General features: G+C 46.1%; 1 protein-coding gene across 1 annotated transcript in view; it reads left to right on the forward strand.

Annotated features, from left to right (window-relative positions):
- Positions 1-16696, forward strand: part of MSH3 (mutS homolog 3) — a 91793-nt gene that overhangs the window by 72912 nt on the left and 2185 nt on the right. The window contains exons 22-24 of the mRNA XM_040985861.1: positions 6323-6509; positions 10909-11038; positions 16071-16242. Of these exons, the coding sequence (XP_040841795.1) occupies positions 6323-6509; positions 10909-11038; positions 16071-16242 (489 nt within the window). The remainder of the gene's footprint in view (positions 1-6322; positions 6510-10908; positions 11039-16070; positions 16243-16696) is intronic.

The raw sequence follows: 16696 nt of genomic DNA on the forward strand, positions 1-16696 counted from the left end.
ATGATAACTGATGTGTTTACCCAATTTAGTTCATTTATGAAAATATTTGTCAAGCACCTACTGTAGAGTATTGTACTCGAAGCAAAACACGTTCTTCAACAGACCAAAGGAAAACATCTTGAATCAGTGCATGTCCTCTTAACCAGCAGTAAATATCAGCACAATAACTACATGGGTGACATTTCCTGAATGAGTCAGGGTGTTATTGGCAGCAGAAATGTTGCCATGGGGTGGGTGTCTCCTGGTTTGTTCAGCTCTTCCTGCTTTATCTGCTTGAGAGCCTGACATCTCTGTCTTTGTGGTCGGTTGGGGGTACCCAGAATGCCTGCTCAGAGCTCCCCGAAAGTTTGCCTGCGTTTCTTCCATCTAGTTTAAAGAGCACATCTGATTCAGATGCCTCAGGTCACTCCCCTTGCTTCCTTGTGCTTCTGAGTATTGATGAAGTGGCGGTGCAACTTCAATTCCAAGATACCCCTTTGTTCTTCCTCATTATCAACACCTACACAAAAGGGGTTTGTTGTAACTGATGACCCTACAGTGACACATTGGTACCCCGAGTCCCTCTTGCTGTGGAATGTTGTGTGACGTACTCACTGTTTGTCATCTAAGTATTGTCACAGCACCAGTAGCACTGCAGTGCTGACCCCTGCATCTAAGCTTTGACAATTATGAATAAAGCTGCTGTGTGGGTTTTGCATATTTAATACATTTATGACTCCTTTAGGTAAATGTGAAGGAACATGGTCACTGGGTCATATGGTAAGAGTGTGTTTGTTTAGTCTTGTAAGAAACCACCAAAATGCTTTCCAAAGTGGCCAGACTTTTCTGCTTGTATCAGGAATGGGAGTTCCGATTACCCCTGTATTTGGTGGTGTCCGTGTCTGGTTTTCGCCATTCTGGCAGGTGGGGTCTCCCTGTTGGAATTTTTGTCTCTCTAATGACATAGGATGTGGATCATTTTTCCTAAGTTTATTTGCCATCTGTGTCTTGTTTCTTGAGGTATCTGTTAAGATCTTCCATTCATTTTCTGTCTGGTTATTTTCTTATTATTGAGTCTTAAGAATCCTTTGTAAATTTGGACAACAGTTCTTTCTCTGAAGTGTCTTTTTAATATTTTCTCATACTCTGTGGCCTACTTCTCATTGTTCCTCTTACTGTTTTTTACAAAACCAAAATACTTTACTAATAAAGTCTAGTTTATCCCTCGCTCACTTGTGGATCATCAAAGTCATTACCATGCCTGAAGGTCTCTAGCTTTTCTGCCATATTCCAGGAGTTTTGTGTTTTAGATTCAGGTCTGTGATCTATTTGGAACTCATTTTTATGAAGAGTGTGGCATCCATTTGGGTTCCTTTTGCATGTGGGTGTCCAGTTGTCCCAGTAACAATGACTAAGACTCTTGGTTGCATTGTGCTGTGTACTACAGGGTCTCAGTCACAAGTCAGATGGTAAGGCTTGTAATCAGACAGTGTCAGTCACCTTGCTCCTCGGTGTTGTGCTAATTAATCTGGGTCTGGGGGCTCCTTGTAGACTTTAGAATCAATTTGCTGATTCCATAATGTCCTGTGCTGGGATTTTGTTTGTTATTGCATTGAATCTATCTGTCAGCTTGGAGAGGACTAACATCTTGACAATATCAAGTCTTAAAATCTATGAATATGGAGTGTCTTTCCATTTATTTAACCCTTTTAAAATTCTTTCATGAGAAATCTGAGTTTTCTTCATCTTGATTTTCTCCTGTTTTCTAAGAATGGAGACGTGGTTTTTATTTTGCTTTGGTAATGTAAATGGTGCTGCATTTTAAATTTCAAATTCTACTTTATTGCTGGCATTTATGAAAGCAATTGACTTTTGCATGTTCACTTTGTTTCCCAAAGCCTTGCTGTGATGACAATTTCCGGGAGTTTTTATGGTCAGTTTTTGTGTGTTCAGCACAGATGGTCAAGTCATCCGTGAATAAATCTCTGTGGCCCACATGACTTTTTCCCCCTTTTCTTATTATTGCAGTATTTGAGACTTCCAGAATGATGATGAATAGGAGTGGTAAGAGCAGACACCTTTCCTTGTTCTTAATCCCGGTGAAAAAGCTCTGAGTTTCCCGGCCTTCATCATGCCAGTGACAGATATGTGTTTTGACAACTAAAATGCCTTTTCCTCTATTCCTGACATTATGAATGGCTGTTCCGGTGCTTTCTCTGCGTCTGTGGATATGATCATGTAATTGTTTCATAACCTTTAATGTGATGGATTACACTCATGTCAATATACATTCTCAACGTCGTGTTTCCACTGTTGACCCAGCTTTGCATATCAGAGGTAAATCCCGTTTGATCAGGATATACAGTCATGGGAGATGTTGATCTGAAATTTTCTTATGTTATCTTTGTCTGCTTTGGCAGGAAAGGAATTCTGGAGTGATAAATGTTCTATTTCCATCTTATAAAAGACATTGTAGATAAGTAATCTGGTAGAATTCCCCAATGAAGACCTTTGTGCCTAGAGCTTTCTGTTTTAGAAGGTTGCTAATTTCTCCTTTCTTTAGCAGACCTCGCTTATTGAGACTTTCTCTTTCCTTGTGTGAGTTTCAGCAGATGTGTCTTTGAAGGAGTTCACCTGTTTCGTCTAGATTACCATAATTTGCTATGCTTAAATCTACCGGGTCAGTAGTGAGATTTCATTTTTAATTTTTGGTGTTAGAAGTTCGTGTCTTCTTTTATTCTTGGCTGTCTTGCTGGAGGTGTATTGGTTTCATTGATCTTTTCAAACAAGTAGCTTTTGGTTTTGTTGATTTTTTTTTCTATTGCTTTGCTGTTTTCAGTTTCATTCATTTCTGCTCTAATCTTACCAGTTCTTTTTGATATTATGGATTTATTGTCTTGCAGACAATAGGAAAATTTTCCTTGAACTCTTTTTTTTTAGAATCTCTGTAGGTGACTCCAACATGTGACCAGTTTAAGGAGCATTGTATCAATCTCACTTTCTAACAAGAAGAAAAATGAGGAATAGGGTCACGCTATGTATGAGCCATGGTCATGTTGAGTTACCTGCTATGTCTTCTTGGTTAATCTGCTTAATCTTGGTCCTGATGACTGTATAGTCTTATCTTTCTCTGCTGCCTGAGTTGTCTGTGCTCCTGTCCAGACACAGTTACAGTTGACAAAGAGCATTTGTTCTGGTCTTTTCCATTACTGGTCTTGGGACTTGCTCATAGAGTCTTTTACTGGCCATATCGGGGTGATTTACACAGTCAACTCTGTGAATTTCCTTTGACAGGAGAGCCCCTGCCCATTCCTTCTTAAGTAGCTAACCGCTGCTTTGTAGGTAGTTACTGAACTTTGGCCTCTGTGAGCCAATACAGGTTTGACATTTTCCTAAGTTAATCTCTGGGTTCCTCACAATATTTCCATTGGAATCAAAAGATCACTACAGTGAGCTTGCAGTTAATTATTTCCATAACTTTTATAAAGTAAATTTAAACACTTCAGTGTGGTCTGATTGCAACTATTAGGGAAAATACTGTACTAAGAAAGAAACGTTTTTCTTGACTAATCAAATCAATGCTAATAAAACAAATTTGCTAGAAGAAAGCTGGTAATTACTGTTCATTCTGCCTTATCATAATGTAATGCTACAATATGGAATGAAGTGTTTTTAAATGCACCATTTATTTTTAAAATACCACTTGTTTTCTAATTACACAAATAGTGTTTGTTCATCCTGCAAAATTTAAAACCACTGTAGAAAAGCTCAAAAAGGAAAAGCCTTAAATCACCTGTAATTTCACCACCTGGGCAGCACTGATGTGTCTGGCTGTTGAGGGCTTCTCAGAAACGCCCACATTTAGTGGGAAATCATTTGTGAATTCACTCTCAGTGGATCAGTGTTTCTGTTTAACAAAAAGAGATTTGATGCTTAATATTTGTTGTGCCTTTTAAATGCCATCTGCTGCCCAATTATCTTTCAGTCATTGGTATTCTTTTGTAGCTTTTCTTCTAGGACTTGAATTTTCTTTTCTTGTTCTATCATTTTATTTTTATTGGAAAGTCAGATATACAGTGAAGAGGAGAGAGAGAGGAAGATCTTCTTTCTGTTGATTCCCTCCCCAAATGGCTGCAAAAGCTAGAGCTAAGCCAATCTAAAGTCAGAAGCCCAAAGCCTCTTCTGAGTCTCCCACGTGGGTACAGGGTCCCAGGGCTTTGTGTCATCCTCGACTGCTTTCCCAGGTCACAAGCAGGGAGCTGGATGAGAAGTGGGGCTGCCGGGATTAGAATCGGGCCCCATATGGGATCCTGGCATGTACAAGGCAAGGACTTTAGCTGCAAGGCTACCACACTGGACCTGTTCTACCATTTTTTTTTACAGAGATTAAGGTACTTATTTAGCATATTATTATTCTTCTATAAAATTATATGTAATATACAAAGAAAAAGAGGCAGAAATACTAACCAGGGGAATTTTGCAAATATTTATGGTGAGGCAAATAGGAACCACCGTCAAGTTTTAGAAAGGAAGCAAAATAGTCCCCCTTTGCAGATTCTATACAGAGAGCTTGGAAGACAGAAATCTGTTATGATTCTGTTGACATGTGGTCTGTAGGATAAGCAAGTTCACAGAGTCTGCAAGCAGAGTGGGGGATGGAAAGGTTCTAGCAGTGGGTGGCGGCCATGGCCATGCCACATTGTGATTGTGCCTGATGCCAAATGCCTGGTTACACTAAACGTAGCTTTTAAAGCCTTATGTGTTTATTTGCTTTCGTTTTATTTGAAAGTCACAGAGAAAGAGAGGTCTTCCATCCACTGAGTCACTCCACAAGTGCCTGCAACAGCTGGGGCTGGTCCTGGCCAAGACCAGTGCTCAAGCTGGTCTCCCCTGTTCCTGGCAGAGGCGCAATCCCCTGAGCCATCATCGCAAGTGGAGGTGCAGCTTATACCGAGGCGCGCCAAAGGGGTGGGATGTCCCAGCCAGCATGTTGACTCCTGTGCCAAAGACCCAACCACATAAATTTTCTTTTAATTCCAATTTCCCTTTTTCATGAGCCTTTTGAAGTACCCTTGTATATATTTTATCCCAGATTTTGTTTTTCAAAAGCACAAAAAATGTATCCAGGAGTCCTGATGCAGTATAACTTACCATTGCTTTTACTTGCTAATTATAATATTTAAGTCACAAGTGCTTATCAGTGCCTGCCTGCTAATTGCCGCTCTTCCCTGTCGCACTGGCAGCCCCCTTGCGGAAGGCCCGGTGGTCGTGATTCGAGCTAATTGCTAGACGTGAGCGACAGCTGGAATATCATCTCGAGATCTCATAAAACAGATCAACTGTTCTTGATTTTAGAATGCAAAGAAGCAATAATTTCTTGTCTCCCCTGATGCCTTTGTAAGCTCAGTTGACCTATATGAGGGCTATAGGCGAGGAGGGAGGAGGGGATTAGATAGATTAGTCAGTCGCCACTCCTAAAAATATCAGACCGAGTTTTTTCTTAATCACGTAACTGTGGCCTTCTGTCTTCTCAGAGCAAACAGCTTTAAGATGAAGCCCAAAGAGTTCTCTTCCATACAACGATCCTTCTCGGCTCTCCTGTGGTGGGATCTAAAATGCCTCACAAAGAGACACCCTTCAGTGTTTGGGGTCTAGTTCTTTCTTTCTTTATATGTGTGGAAAGTCAGTTAATTCAGAGAGGAGGGACAGAAAATGAAATCTTCCTTCTGCTGGTTCACTCTCCAAATAGCCAGAATGGCTGGAACTGAGCCAGTTTAATGCCAGGAGTTTTTTGTGGGTCTTCCATATGGGCACAGGGGCCCGAGGCTTTGGACTGTCCCCTACTGCTCTCTCGTGCCATAAGCAGGGAGCTGGGTGGGAAGTGGAGTGGCCAGGACATGACCTGGCGCTGTTGTGGCATCCTGATGTGTGCCAGGCAAGGATTTAGCCACTATGCCATCATGGCAGTCCCTAAAAGCAACATTGAAGTTGGAGTAATTGAGAGAGGTGGAGAAGCAGACACAAAATCCTTTGCTCCCTAGATGGCCCTGGGGCTTGGGTCAGGTGGAAGCCAGGAGCCAGGAATATTCTCCAGGTGCTCCACGAGGCGGGCAGGAACCCAAGCACTTGGGCCATCTCAGCTGCTTTTCACTAGCTTTTAACAGAAAAATGAATCCAAAATGGAGCAGCCAGTCATGTTTTTCTTGTTTAGTATAATTTCTGGTATTTGTGGGTTGAAATAGACTGATCTGTAGGAATCTTTTGTATCCATTGATTATGAAGTGTTGTTAGACTTCCTAATAAGAAACAGAAGAAAACCATGCTGTTTTCATTGTATGTGCAGGATGGGTGCTGCAGACAACATATATAAAGGGCGGAGCACATTCATGGAAGAACTAACCGACACAGCAGGAATTATCCGGAAGGCAACAGCACAGTCCTTGGTCATCCTGGATGAGCTGGGAAGGGGCACCAGCACTCATGATGGGATCGCCATCGCCTACGCCACTCTGGAGTATTTTATTAGAGATGTAAGTGCCCTGCTTGCCTTTTAAAAACACTAATATCATTTTTTAAAATTGACAGTCATAATTATATACATTGCAATCATTGGTGCAGTATGGTGTTTTGATATATACATAGAGAAATAATATATAAATAGTGTGGAATGTTTAAATGAAAGCAGTCAACACTTCCATAACCTTGCTGTCTTGTTTGTTAAGTCATTTGGAATTTGTGCTCTTAATTAAATTGAAATATACCATACATTCTCATCAACTATAATCATAGGCCTTTGTGCAACACTGGGTTGGCACACACTGTGCCCGTCATTTTCCTAATTTATTCCAGATCGTCAAGATCACCCTTGTTAAAACTGACCCTCACCCTGCCACTTGACAGTAGAGTGCTACTCACTGAACTGTTACATCCACCCAAAGTCAAGTTTGAAGCTAATGTGTGTCTTCCTTTCTCTTGCTGAAGCAAAATGAACCTCCTTGGTCATTTCCACCCAGAACTATATCCTACTGTCCTTGATGGACTGAGGCCAGGGTCAGGGGTCCTGCAGCTACATCCAGTACCCTCAAGGGAACACCAGGAGTCAGGGCCACTTCTGCCCTGGTACTTCGGAGGACCTCAGTGGGAGAGCCTTGCTATCACCTCCAGGTCTGGTGGCACCTGCTTCCTCTGGGTGTACACTGCAGAGTGCACTGCTGAGCCTGTCAGAGGGAACCTGTGTGTCAGGCTGCCCGGTCCTGGGTGTCCTCTTCACCATGGGGCTGCCCTCTCTGTGCTGGCTCTGCCCTCTGCCCTCTCTCCCTCAGATGCCCATCCCTGAGCTTTGTCTCCTCCAGCTTTCTTCTGCTATCTCCTCCTCCTTCCCTATTTCCTCACTCTCTACTTTGTTCCTATCTTCTCATTTTCATTTCTTTCTGTCTTCCTCAAATAGCCGATAAAAAGCACATTTTCTTGGAGCCAGCACTACCTGTGGCACTGTTCGAGTTCCAGTGCTGCACTACTAATGGCCTGGGAAAGCGGTGGAAGACGGCCCAGGTGTGGTCCCTGTGTGCATGTGGGAGAAATGGAAGACGCTTTTGGCCCCTTTGACCTGCCCAGGCTGTACCTGTCAAGTGTTGTTACATATTCTTTTAGAAAATTTGTTTTATTATGATTTTATCATGTCTGTACTTACTCATGACAGATTTCTTTGAAGTCTCTTCTATCAGAAATCAGTATAGCAGCTCTAGCTTTCTTTTGATTGATTGATTGACTTGAAAGGCAGAGGTGAAGAAGAGACAGGTCCTCTCTGACTGCTACTTCACTCCCCACATGGCTGGGGTCAGGCCAGACCAAATCTAGGAGCCAGCAGCTTTTTCCAAGTTTTCCATGTGAGTGCAAGGGCTCAGAATTTGGGCCACCTTCCTCGGCTTCCCAGACACGTTAGCAGGGAGCTGGATTGCGAGTGGAGTAGCCAAACTTGAGCTGGTACTCATATGGCAGGCCAGTGCGGTGTAACTCTTTATACTGTAATACTAGCCCTTGCCCATTAGTTTTTAATATATAAATGCTTTATATTCAAAATGGATTTCAGACAGTCAACATACAGAGTCTTGGTTTTTGATCACTCTGCAGTCTTTGTCTTTCATTGGTACCTATAGACCACTGGCCCATAGGTGATCGATAGAGCTGTACTAGCACCTGCTTGTTTGTTACTGCTTCCCATTTATTGCCCTTGACTTTATTCCATGCTTTCGCTACCTTTTGTGGTTTGGTTGAGTGTATTATATGATCTCATTTTCTCTCCTTTCCTATCATATCAGTTATTCTTCCTTTCATACTTGTATTAATGGTTCCCTTAGCCTTTACAGTTTACAGTTACAGCTAATCCAAGCGCATTTTCAAATTCTTTTAAGATTTTAGTTTTTATTGGAAAGGCAGATTAGCAGAGAGAAGGAGATACAGAAAGATATGCTGTCTGCTGGTTCATTCCCCAAATGGCCCTGGTGGCTGGAGCTGAGCCAATCTGAAGCCAGGAACCAGGAGCTTCTTCCAGATCTTCCACATGGCTGCAGGGTCCAAAGGTTTTGGGCCATCCTTTACTTTCCCAGGCCACAAGCAGGGAGTTGGATGGGAAGTGGAGCATCCAGGACAGGAACCAATCTCCATATGGGATCCTAGAGTGTGCAAGGCAAGAATTTACCCACTGAGCCATTGTGTCAGGCCTATTATAAATAGCTTTTAACAGCAGAGTAACCCTAATTGTTTTCTTCTTTATTGAGATTTTGTTGAGCTCGGTCTTCCTTCAGCTGTTCTCAGCCAATCGCCCCATCAGAGGCATCCTTTGTTTCTTTTCATGTTTTTGGGCTTGTGTTTCTCTTTGGCCCTTCCTCAGGATTTCCATGTCTCTGGTCTACTTTTTCCCGAAGACCCCTTTGCATGTTAATCCTAGTTGCTTCAGCTTTCCAGTCTGATCATTCCAACATCTGCTGCAGCTAAGCCTTATTCTGGTGCTCACTATCTCTTTAGACTTTTAATTTACTTCATGATAGCTGTCTGACATACAGGGTAACAAGAGCTGCTGTCAGTGGTCTTTGGTAATGTGCTGGTCAGGAGTTGGGAGTGGGCGCTTCTCCAGTCCTGGTGAGTGTGCCTCTGCACTGAGAAGTTCTCCGTGGCCCCTCGTGCTCCTGTTAGGGTGAAAGCCTAGCGGGGCCGTGTTGGGGCTTTCTGTCTGTTAGGCTCTGCCAGCAGTGTCCACCCTGCTGAGATAGCTGTTTCTGTGGTCGAGCCTTGCCAGGGACTGACTGCTTTGGTGTCTTCCCAAGGTTCTCTGGGTCCTTCTGCTGCTGGGGGAGGCACAGGATCGTTTCCTTCATTATTGAGAAGCAGATCGAATTCCTGAAGATGAAATTCATGCAGCTGTGCCCTCCCATCCTCCCACCCCCCGTGGCTGGTTCCCTGGCGTTTTAACTCCAGGCTTGCCCACAGGGTTTTCTGTCCTGGCACTGGTTTTCCCTAGGAGATTGCTACTCGTGGCTTTCACTCAGGAAATTGAATCTTTGCCTCGGTCCACCTGTCTCTCTGACTTTGGAGGCAGCCGTCTGCCGTGACTTCACTCTTTAATAGTTTTCAGAAGGGTTGCTGATCTTTCACTGCTTTCCTTTTTACATGTCCAGCTGGACTGGCCACTTCCTGGTGTCTTAAGTACTAGACTAGAAACTGTAACCCCTCTGTCAGATTTCTGGATAAAGCCTTTAATTTCACAGTGCCATTTATGCTCAGTGCCTGGGGAGAGCATTCTAGGGGAAACAGGGAAGGGGAGGTTTTGCCCCTGCGCACCGACAGACCCTGGCTGGGCCTTGCCTACAAGTGCTGCTTTCAATGAGGTGAGTGGTAGGTGAATAAAAAACCGCACTTCTTTGATTTCATCACTCCCCTTCTGCTCATTTTGGACCAATATCAGGGTTAATGTTCCTTGAGATCCAGGTTTGCCAAATACATAACAGATGCCTTAAAATGATGTACATTAAATCACACAGCCATGCAGATGCCACTGAGACAAAACTTAACTTTGACTTAACTGAGAATGAGTGGGGAAAAGGCTGAGCCAATCCATGTGGAGAGTATTTTCCATAAGTCAGAATTTCAGAACCACCATAATAATGCCTGATTCAGGCCAAGATGGCCTGTGGATGGTCAGACCTGCAGGGAAAGGTTGTTGGGGGCAGGACCTTCAGCCAGTTTATTCATACATTAACACAGGTTGCTTATCACTAAGAAAGAGGACTTGGGCCTATGGAGTGACACCGTCTGCTGGACGCTCACCTAGACTGTGTTTGTCCAGTGTCTGGAAAGGGTCCGGTTGACTACTGCACCTTCCTGATGTCACATTGGAAAGAGTGCATGACCCCTACGGGTGGAATGCTCCTGGCACTAATGTTTAAACTAGACTCCAGGAGCTAATAGGCCCAGATTGAAGGGCATTATGTAGAATGATTTTCCTTGATATTTCCAAGTGTCAAAAGATCCCAAACAAGAGGCAGGAAAAAAAAGAAACGCTATCCTGGCGATGAAGGAAATGTGTCAGCTCTGTTCTGGAGCAGCGCGTTCCCTGAGTGTGGTGACTTATGCTGTTCAGGTAGGAGAATGTGTATTTGGAATCTTAAGGATTTAGGGATATGCTTTGTGCAGCTCCACATGGCCCAGGACTAAGGGGGTGTGAGGAAAGACGGGGTCTGTGGCAAAAGTCTTATTTTGGTATCTAGAAGCACAATATGTAGATGTCCATTGTAGTTTTCTTGGAGCTTTTCAAAGTTTGAAATTTTTCAAAAACTTGCTCCCGACTTTTGAAATTCAAAACAGAAAGTTGAAGCAAATTGTTCATTAAATACAAATGTACAAATAACACGGTTGTGTATCTTACTGCTTTAGGTGAAGTCCCTCACCCTGTTTGTCACCCATTACCCACCAGTTTGTGAACTGGAAAAGCATTACTCACAGCAAGTGGGCAATTACCACATGGGATTCCTGGTCGCCGAGGACGAGCCCAGACAGGACCCAGGTACGAAAGTCCCTGCAGTGGGCGCAGGGCGGTTAGCTCGGCCGTTCCTGCCTTATGACTCAGACTCAGAGGAGCATCGGTTTACTGCCTGCTCGCAAGGGAAGCTGTGGATTTTAGTTATATATTACGTTTGTCCAGATGTGTTTTCCCTAAGCTTTGGATCCCCTCCTCTTCAAGAAGCAGGGGGTTTCTTGGCCCCTGACCCGTCCCGTGATTCATCTTGACAGTGTAGTGTAATCACAGTCCACAAGCCCAGGATTTTCCCCAGAACTGCTCACTAAGGGCCACATCCTGCACTGGCATGCACTTAACTTGGTGCTGCGGGAGACCTCCTCAGGCCAGAGGTGCCTTGCCTGTGCCTGCTTTTTGGGCCGAGACTAAACTGAGCCAACAGCCCACCTCTGAGTTCCTGGTCCTTCCTGCTTTGCTCTTCTGGAACTACAGGGGAGGGTGTGTCTACAGCGTCTTCCCCGCCCTCCCAGCTATTACTGGTGTTACAGAAATGAGAAATTTTATGCAAAAGGGGCACCATTTACATAAGGACCGTAAGTTGCCCAGTGGGCTTCAGCATATTCTGCTCCTGTTCATTAGTCTCTTTTCGAAGCTTCAGCCTGTGGGCCCCTGGTGGTTTGTACAGTTGTGCACTACAATGGGAAATCCATTTTCCAAGATACTTCAGAGCCCACATTTTGTTTTGGAAAAGTAATAAGGATGGACATGAAAAGAAATGGGTAACTGGTTCAAATAAAACAAAGCATTGGCTCCAGAACCACTTAATAATGGCCAATGCAGACACGCTATAAATCCCTTCGTGGACAAGCTGCATATCCATCCTGCTGCAGGTGGTGAGAGGCTTGTCGGCTGCAACTCCCGGGGCAACGGGACGGAGGGGGTCCATCAGGACCACGGAGTACCAGACCCGGAACCCACAGCCAGCCTTCCCCTGAGGTGCTCTGTCACCATATCAATTTAAAATTTCATCCATGAACATAACTTCTAAAAATTAAATGATGTGAAAAGGCTCGTGCTGGGAGCTTCTGCCCTCTACTCCATCCCAGCCCCAAGGCAGTGCTCCTGTCCTGTGTCTCAGCACTGTGTCCTCTCTCCCACCTCAGGATCCATCAGTGTTAACATGGCCTCTGGGCTTGTCGTGGTGTCCGTCAGGAGTCTCAGGCCCTCCCTCCCTCTGTCCTGCCAGCATGTCGCTCCACATTTTGTTCAGTTTCATTCAGTCGTTGCTTGCATGATTGTGGCGTGAGTCTTGTTGGTGAGCCAAGTATGGAGACGAGCACTTTGCACATGGTACTTTCGGGAAGATGAGCGTGACTTGTGGTTTTGCCCATGTTGGTATTTTTGAGGCTGCGCTGAGTCTCCCTGTCCCCCTGCTGCTCTCACTATGTCTCCATGTGATTGAATATACTGTTTCCAACTTATCCCCACTGCTGCCCAGACCCCCTTGCGGCCTGTTACCTGGAGTTGTTGCTGCCCACTGCTCCCCAGGGAGGCTTGGTGCTGCCCAGAGCCCCTTACCCCTGCTCCCCGCAGCTGCTTGTATGTGTGCTGCCACCAGTTGCTGGCCAAGTACCCTGGCAAGTCTCTAACCTGTCCTCTTGTGCATTTTATTGAAAGTAAGAGATTCAGACCCTGACTTGCACGAGGAGCCTTAACATTCCTGTCACCTCGCTAGGGTGGGCTCAGCTCTTCCTGTGTGTGATCTCCCTGCTGGGCCAGCTGTAGGCCAGGCTGGTGGCATCACAACTACAGCTGCCAGGCACCATTGGCACATCGGTTATGTCCCGAGGAGAGGGAAGGCCCGCTTCTCTCAAGGGAGCTTTTTCTCAGATGCCTTTTAGTGTCGTGGGATTGTCACATCTGATTTTCAGAACGAGTCACATGCTTGTTCTTAAATCAGTCCTTAGAAGGAAAGGAGATACGGATGACTTCGGGTCAATCAGATCTACTTTTCAAGTTGTGCCTTAGAATTCCATTCCTGAGGTCAGTGGTTGAGGTTTAATTCCTTATAATGCCAGGAGTTTCTTAGATGTCAGATAAACAGCTGCTAGCATCATCTAAAGGAGACTTTGATGAATGGAAAGGCCCTTTATGGTTCATGCAGGACTAGAATTCTAGATTGAAAATCATGTCTACTCAGACTTTTGCAGCCCTGCTCTTTCGCTCCCTGGTTTCTGGTGTTGTAGCTCTGGTAGATCAGCGGCTATCACGTGGGTCACCAGTGAGATGCCCAGAGGCCTTTTGGGTGGCCTCCAGCCTGCTCTGCATCAGAGGCCTTTTGGGTGGCCTCCAGCCTGCTTTGCATCCGGAGTGTCTTCTGCTGGTCTGTTTAAAATAATGGGCCAGCAGTCAGGAAACACATTTCATGTCTGTAAAAGACTTGGACAAGTCATTCTACTTTTAACCCACACCTAAATTGTTATGAATCCACCCCAAAAATGACTTCAAGAGTTATTTGATCAGTGTCTATCTTGATAATCATTGCCATGGTGTTCAGTTGACCCTGTGTTGTAGAGATTGTTGCTTATTTAGCTGTTTTAGGGATTCCAAGTCCAAGGGTCACAGCCCAGGCCCTGTGGCAGGATATACCCCCAGTCTGCATCTTCTAAAGGCATGCTCCATCCAGGCAGTGAGGTCTGCAACTAAGACAGACAGTGAGTGGGTGGGGCCAAGTTTACACTTTCTTTACAGTCCCCAGGGAAGAACTGCCAAGAAGCCATCCACAGGCACACCCACACCAGGCCCCACTTCCACGAGATCTGCTGCCTGGGGACCAGACCTACAGTCCCAACAGACCTTTGAAGGACACTAAAGCTGTGGTGGCTGCCAGGAGAAGTGGAGCCGTGGAGTGAGTTAGGCTTACTTTCCCTGTAGTGAGCAGAAATACCAGTTGTTACCCTTACTTCCTCTAAGCAATGCCAGGTCAACTTCTCAATGATCTCCCCTTAACACAGGGTAATAGCTTATAAGTGGATGCGTCCTCACCAAGACTGTGTCAGGTCGTGCAGAAGTGAGGTTTGTTATTCCTTGTCTCTCTCGCAGCTTCCTCCGCCTCTGTGTGTCTGCACTGTGCACACCTACTTGCCTCACCTCAAGGGGGATGGTCTGGGCAGCCCCCTGAGGAGGGGGCAGCATGACTGCTGTCCCCACCTTACCCCAGTTTGTACCAGAAAGGGAGCCAGTTTATGGTGAGGACCTCACCTCTGATTGCACTGAGACGTGTTCCTGGGGTGTGCTGGGCGGTGTCACATGTTGTGTAATTTCGTGTTGTTTTACAACTATATATAATAAGCACCGTTACAGCTGTCTCTGTACAGAAGAGTATTTCACAAAATTCATGGAAAACAGAATCTTAAAAGTAAGCATTTGGTAGCACACACACACACACACACACACACACACACAGAGGAAAGAGTTTATTTTGTTCATGGTGTTGAAAGCCTGTAGTGTCAGTTGAGGTGGCCCCATTGATGTGGCATCTAATGAGAGGGGTAGGTGAGCATCCAGGTAGTAGGAGGATCACCCAGCAAGCCAGGAAGCAGAAGGAGCAGCTGGGCCAAGCAGCTGTCTAACCAGCCCTCTTAGGAACAGCCTTCCGGAGGCAGCCTCAGGGCCTCAGCCCTTCCATATCGGGGCTGGTGCTATGGTGCAGTCTGTTAAACTGCTGTCTGCAACCCTAGCATCCCATTTGAGTCCTGGTTCGAGCCCTGGCTGTTCCACTTCTGATCCAACTCCCTGCTGATGTACTTGGGAAAGCAGCAGAGCCTGCCTGTCCTTGGCCACTTGGGGAGTGAACTCATGGGACCAGGATCTTTCTGTTTGTCTCCTTGTCTTTCAGATAAAAAGTGAATCTTCAAATAAATAAATAAATACAACCCATTGGTGTAAGACTTTGGGGGCCAGGCCCTCCATACATGGCCCCTTTGAAGGTATCCAGACTATTGTCCAGCCCTAACAAGTAGGCCCTAGGCAGAGGGATAGACTGACAGATGAGTCTGACTGGTAAGGACCAGCAGTGGGGCTAGGAAGTTCCGTCAGCCATGGCCACTGGAGGTGTTCCCGGTTAAGCTGAACCCAGGTGAAGGGACAGACCAGGAGGAAGGGTTGCCTCTGTCTTGTGTGAGCATCCAGGCTTCGCAGGACCAGCTTCTCCCTGCATGCTCTTCCCTGCCCTCTCCCCGCCCACTTGCTCACCTGCGCTTTGTGTTCCCTGAGCTTTCTTTGGAGGCAGGAGGTATTCTTAGTGCTTTGTCGTTGAGGTCTGAGTCTGTAATTCCTCCTCCCACTTCCAGCACCCAGCCCTTAGAAAGCTCTGAGAGGAGGCTAAGGAGAATTCCATTATGCTGCTCCCTGTTGTATTTAGGCTTTCAACTTTTTCAGTGTTTCCTAATAAGAGAAGGAAAGCATACATATTTATTAACACATGAGAAAATGCTCCTGATAAGCTTACGGGGTCTGTCCTTAGCTGCCAAAGTGGTTGCAAGCACGAGGTATCTCGGCCATTTTTACCGCATGGCACAGTCATGCTGGATTCACAGGAAAAGCTGCATGTGATGCTTTTGATTGATGACCAACGACACCTTGCAGCCTCGTCCCGGCATTTCTTGCATGTCTTTTTATCCTGGTTCTTTCAAAGTTGAAGGTTCATGTGTCTGAACACGTGTGGCAGTCAGGGACCAGAGTCTGACATTGGCACTGGGGAGGTGTGTGCTGGGGACACCCAAGGCAGGGCCAGGTGGTAGCTACAGGCCACAGCAGCCCTGCAAGGACCCCCAGCTGCTGTGGTCCTGTAGTCACCTCAGCCGCAACACTGCTCAGGGGAAGCTGCTGGCCTGCGCTGAGGCCCACTGCAGCTCCTGGCTCCCTATGGCTGGACTCATCCTTGTAGTCCCCTGTGGGCCCTGGGTGGCACACAGCAATGCCCACCCATTCAGGAAGCCCAGCCCCCAGCCACTCAGGATGCGAAGTAAGCAAAATGCCCTTTTTTCTCCCTACCCCCCCACACCACCTTGTCTCCTAGGTGAAGAGGAGCCAGCCCCTGGTTTCGTCACATTTCTTTATCAAATCACCCGAGGAGTTGCTGCCAGGAGCTATGGCCTGAATGTGGCTAAGCTGGCAGATGTCCCTGGGGAAGTTCTGCAGAAAGCTGCCTGCAAGTCACAGGAGCTGGAAGGATTGGTGACCACGAAAAGGTCAGTCTGTGGGCAATGCACCACGCTGTGTTCAGCCTCTCCCCAAGTCACTTCAGGGATGGTTCGTGACTGCTTCGTTGTCCTGCCCTTCTCCCTGGTACCCAGAGTACTGCGTGAATGCATCCCGCACACAGCCTTAATGGCAGGAGTGGATCTGGGCAGAAGCCTCCCAGGAAAATGCCAGGCCACATAGATCACCCTGCCCTTGCCAGGAAGCCTGGTGTGCTGGGTGGGGAGTTGCAGCTGGTCACCAGCTGTGGCCCTGAATGAACAGATGCCCTCCGCCAGAAGATCTAGCCTGCCAAGAGTCCATGGCTGCTCCTCTGAAAACATGATCTGGTTCTGGGAGGCATGACCAGCGTGCGATGCTGTCAGGTTGGCACCTGTGATTCTAGTTCAGGAAGCAGCTGCTGACTCGGATGCTCTGTGCCCTCATCTTCCTTTCCTCCACTTC

This window comes from Ochotona curzoniae, unplaced genomic scaffold, assembly GCF_017591425.1.
Source record: "Ochotona curzoniae isolate NIBS_2020 unplaced genomic scaffold, NIBS_Ocur_1.0 contig_4501, whole genome shotgun sequence".
NCBI classification, from domain to species: domain Eukaryota; kingdom Metazoa; phylum Chordata; class Mammalia; order Lagomorpha; family Ochotonidae; genus Ochotona; species Ochotona curzoniae.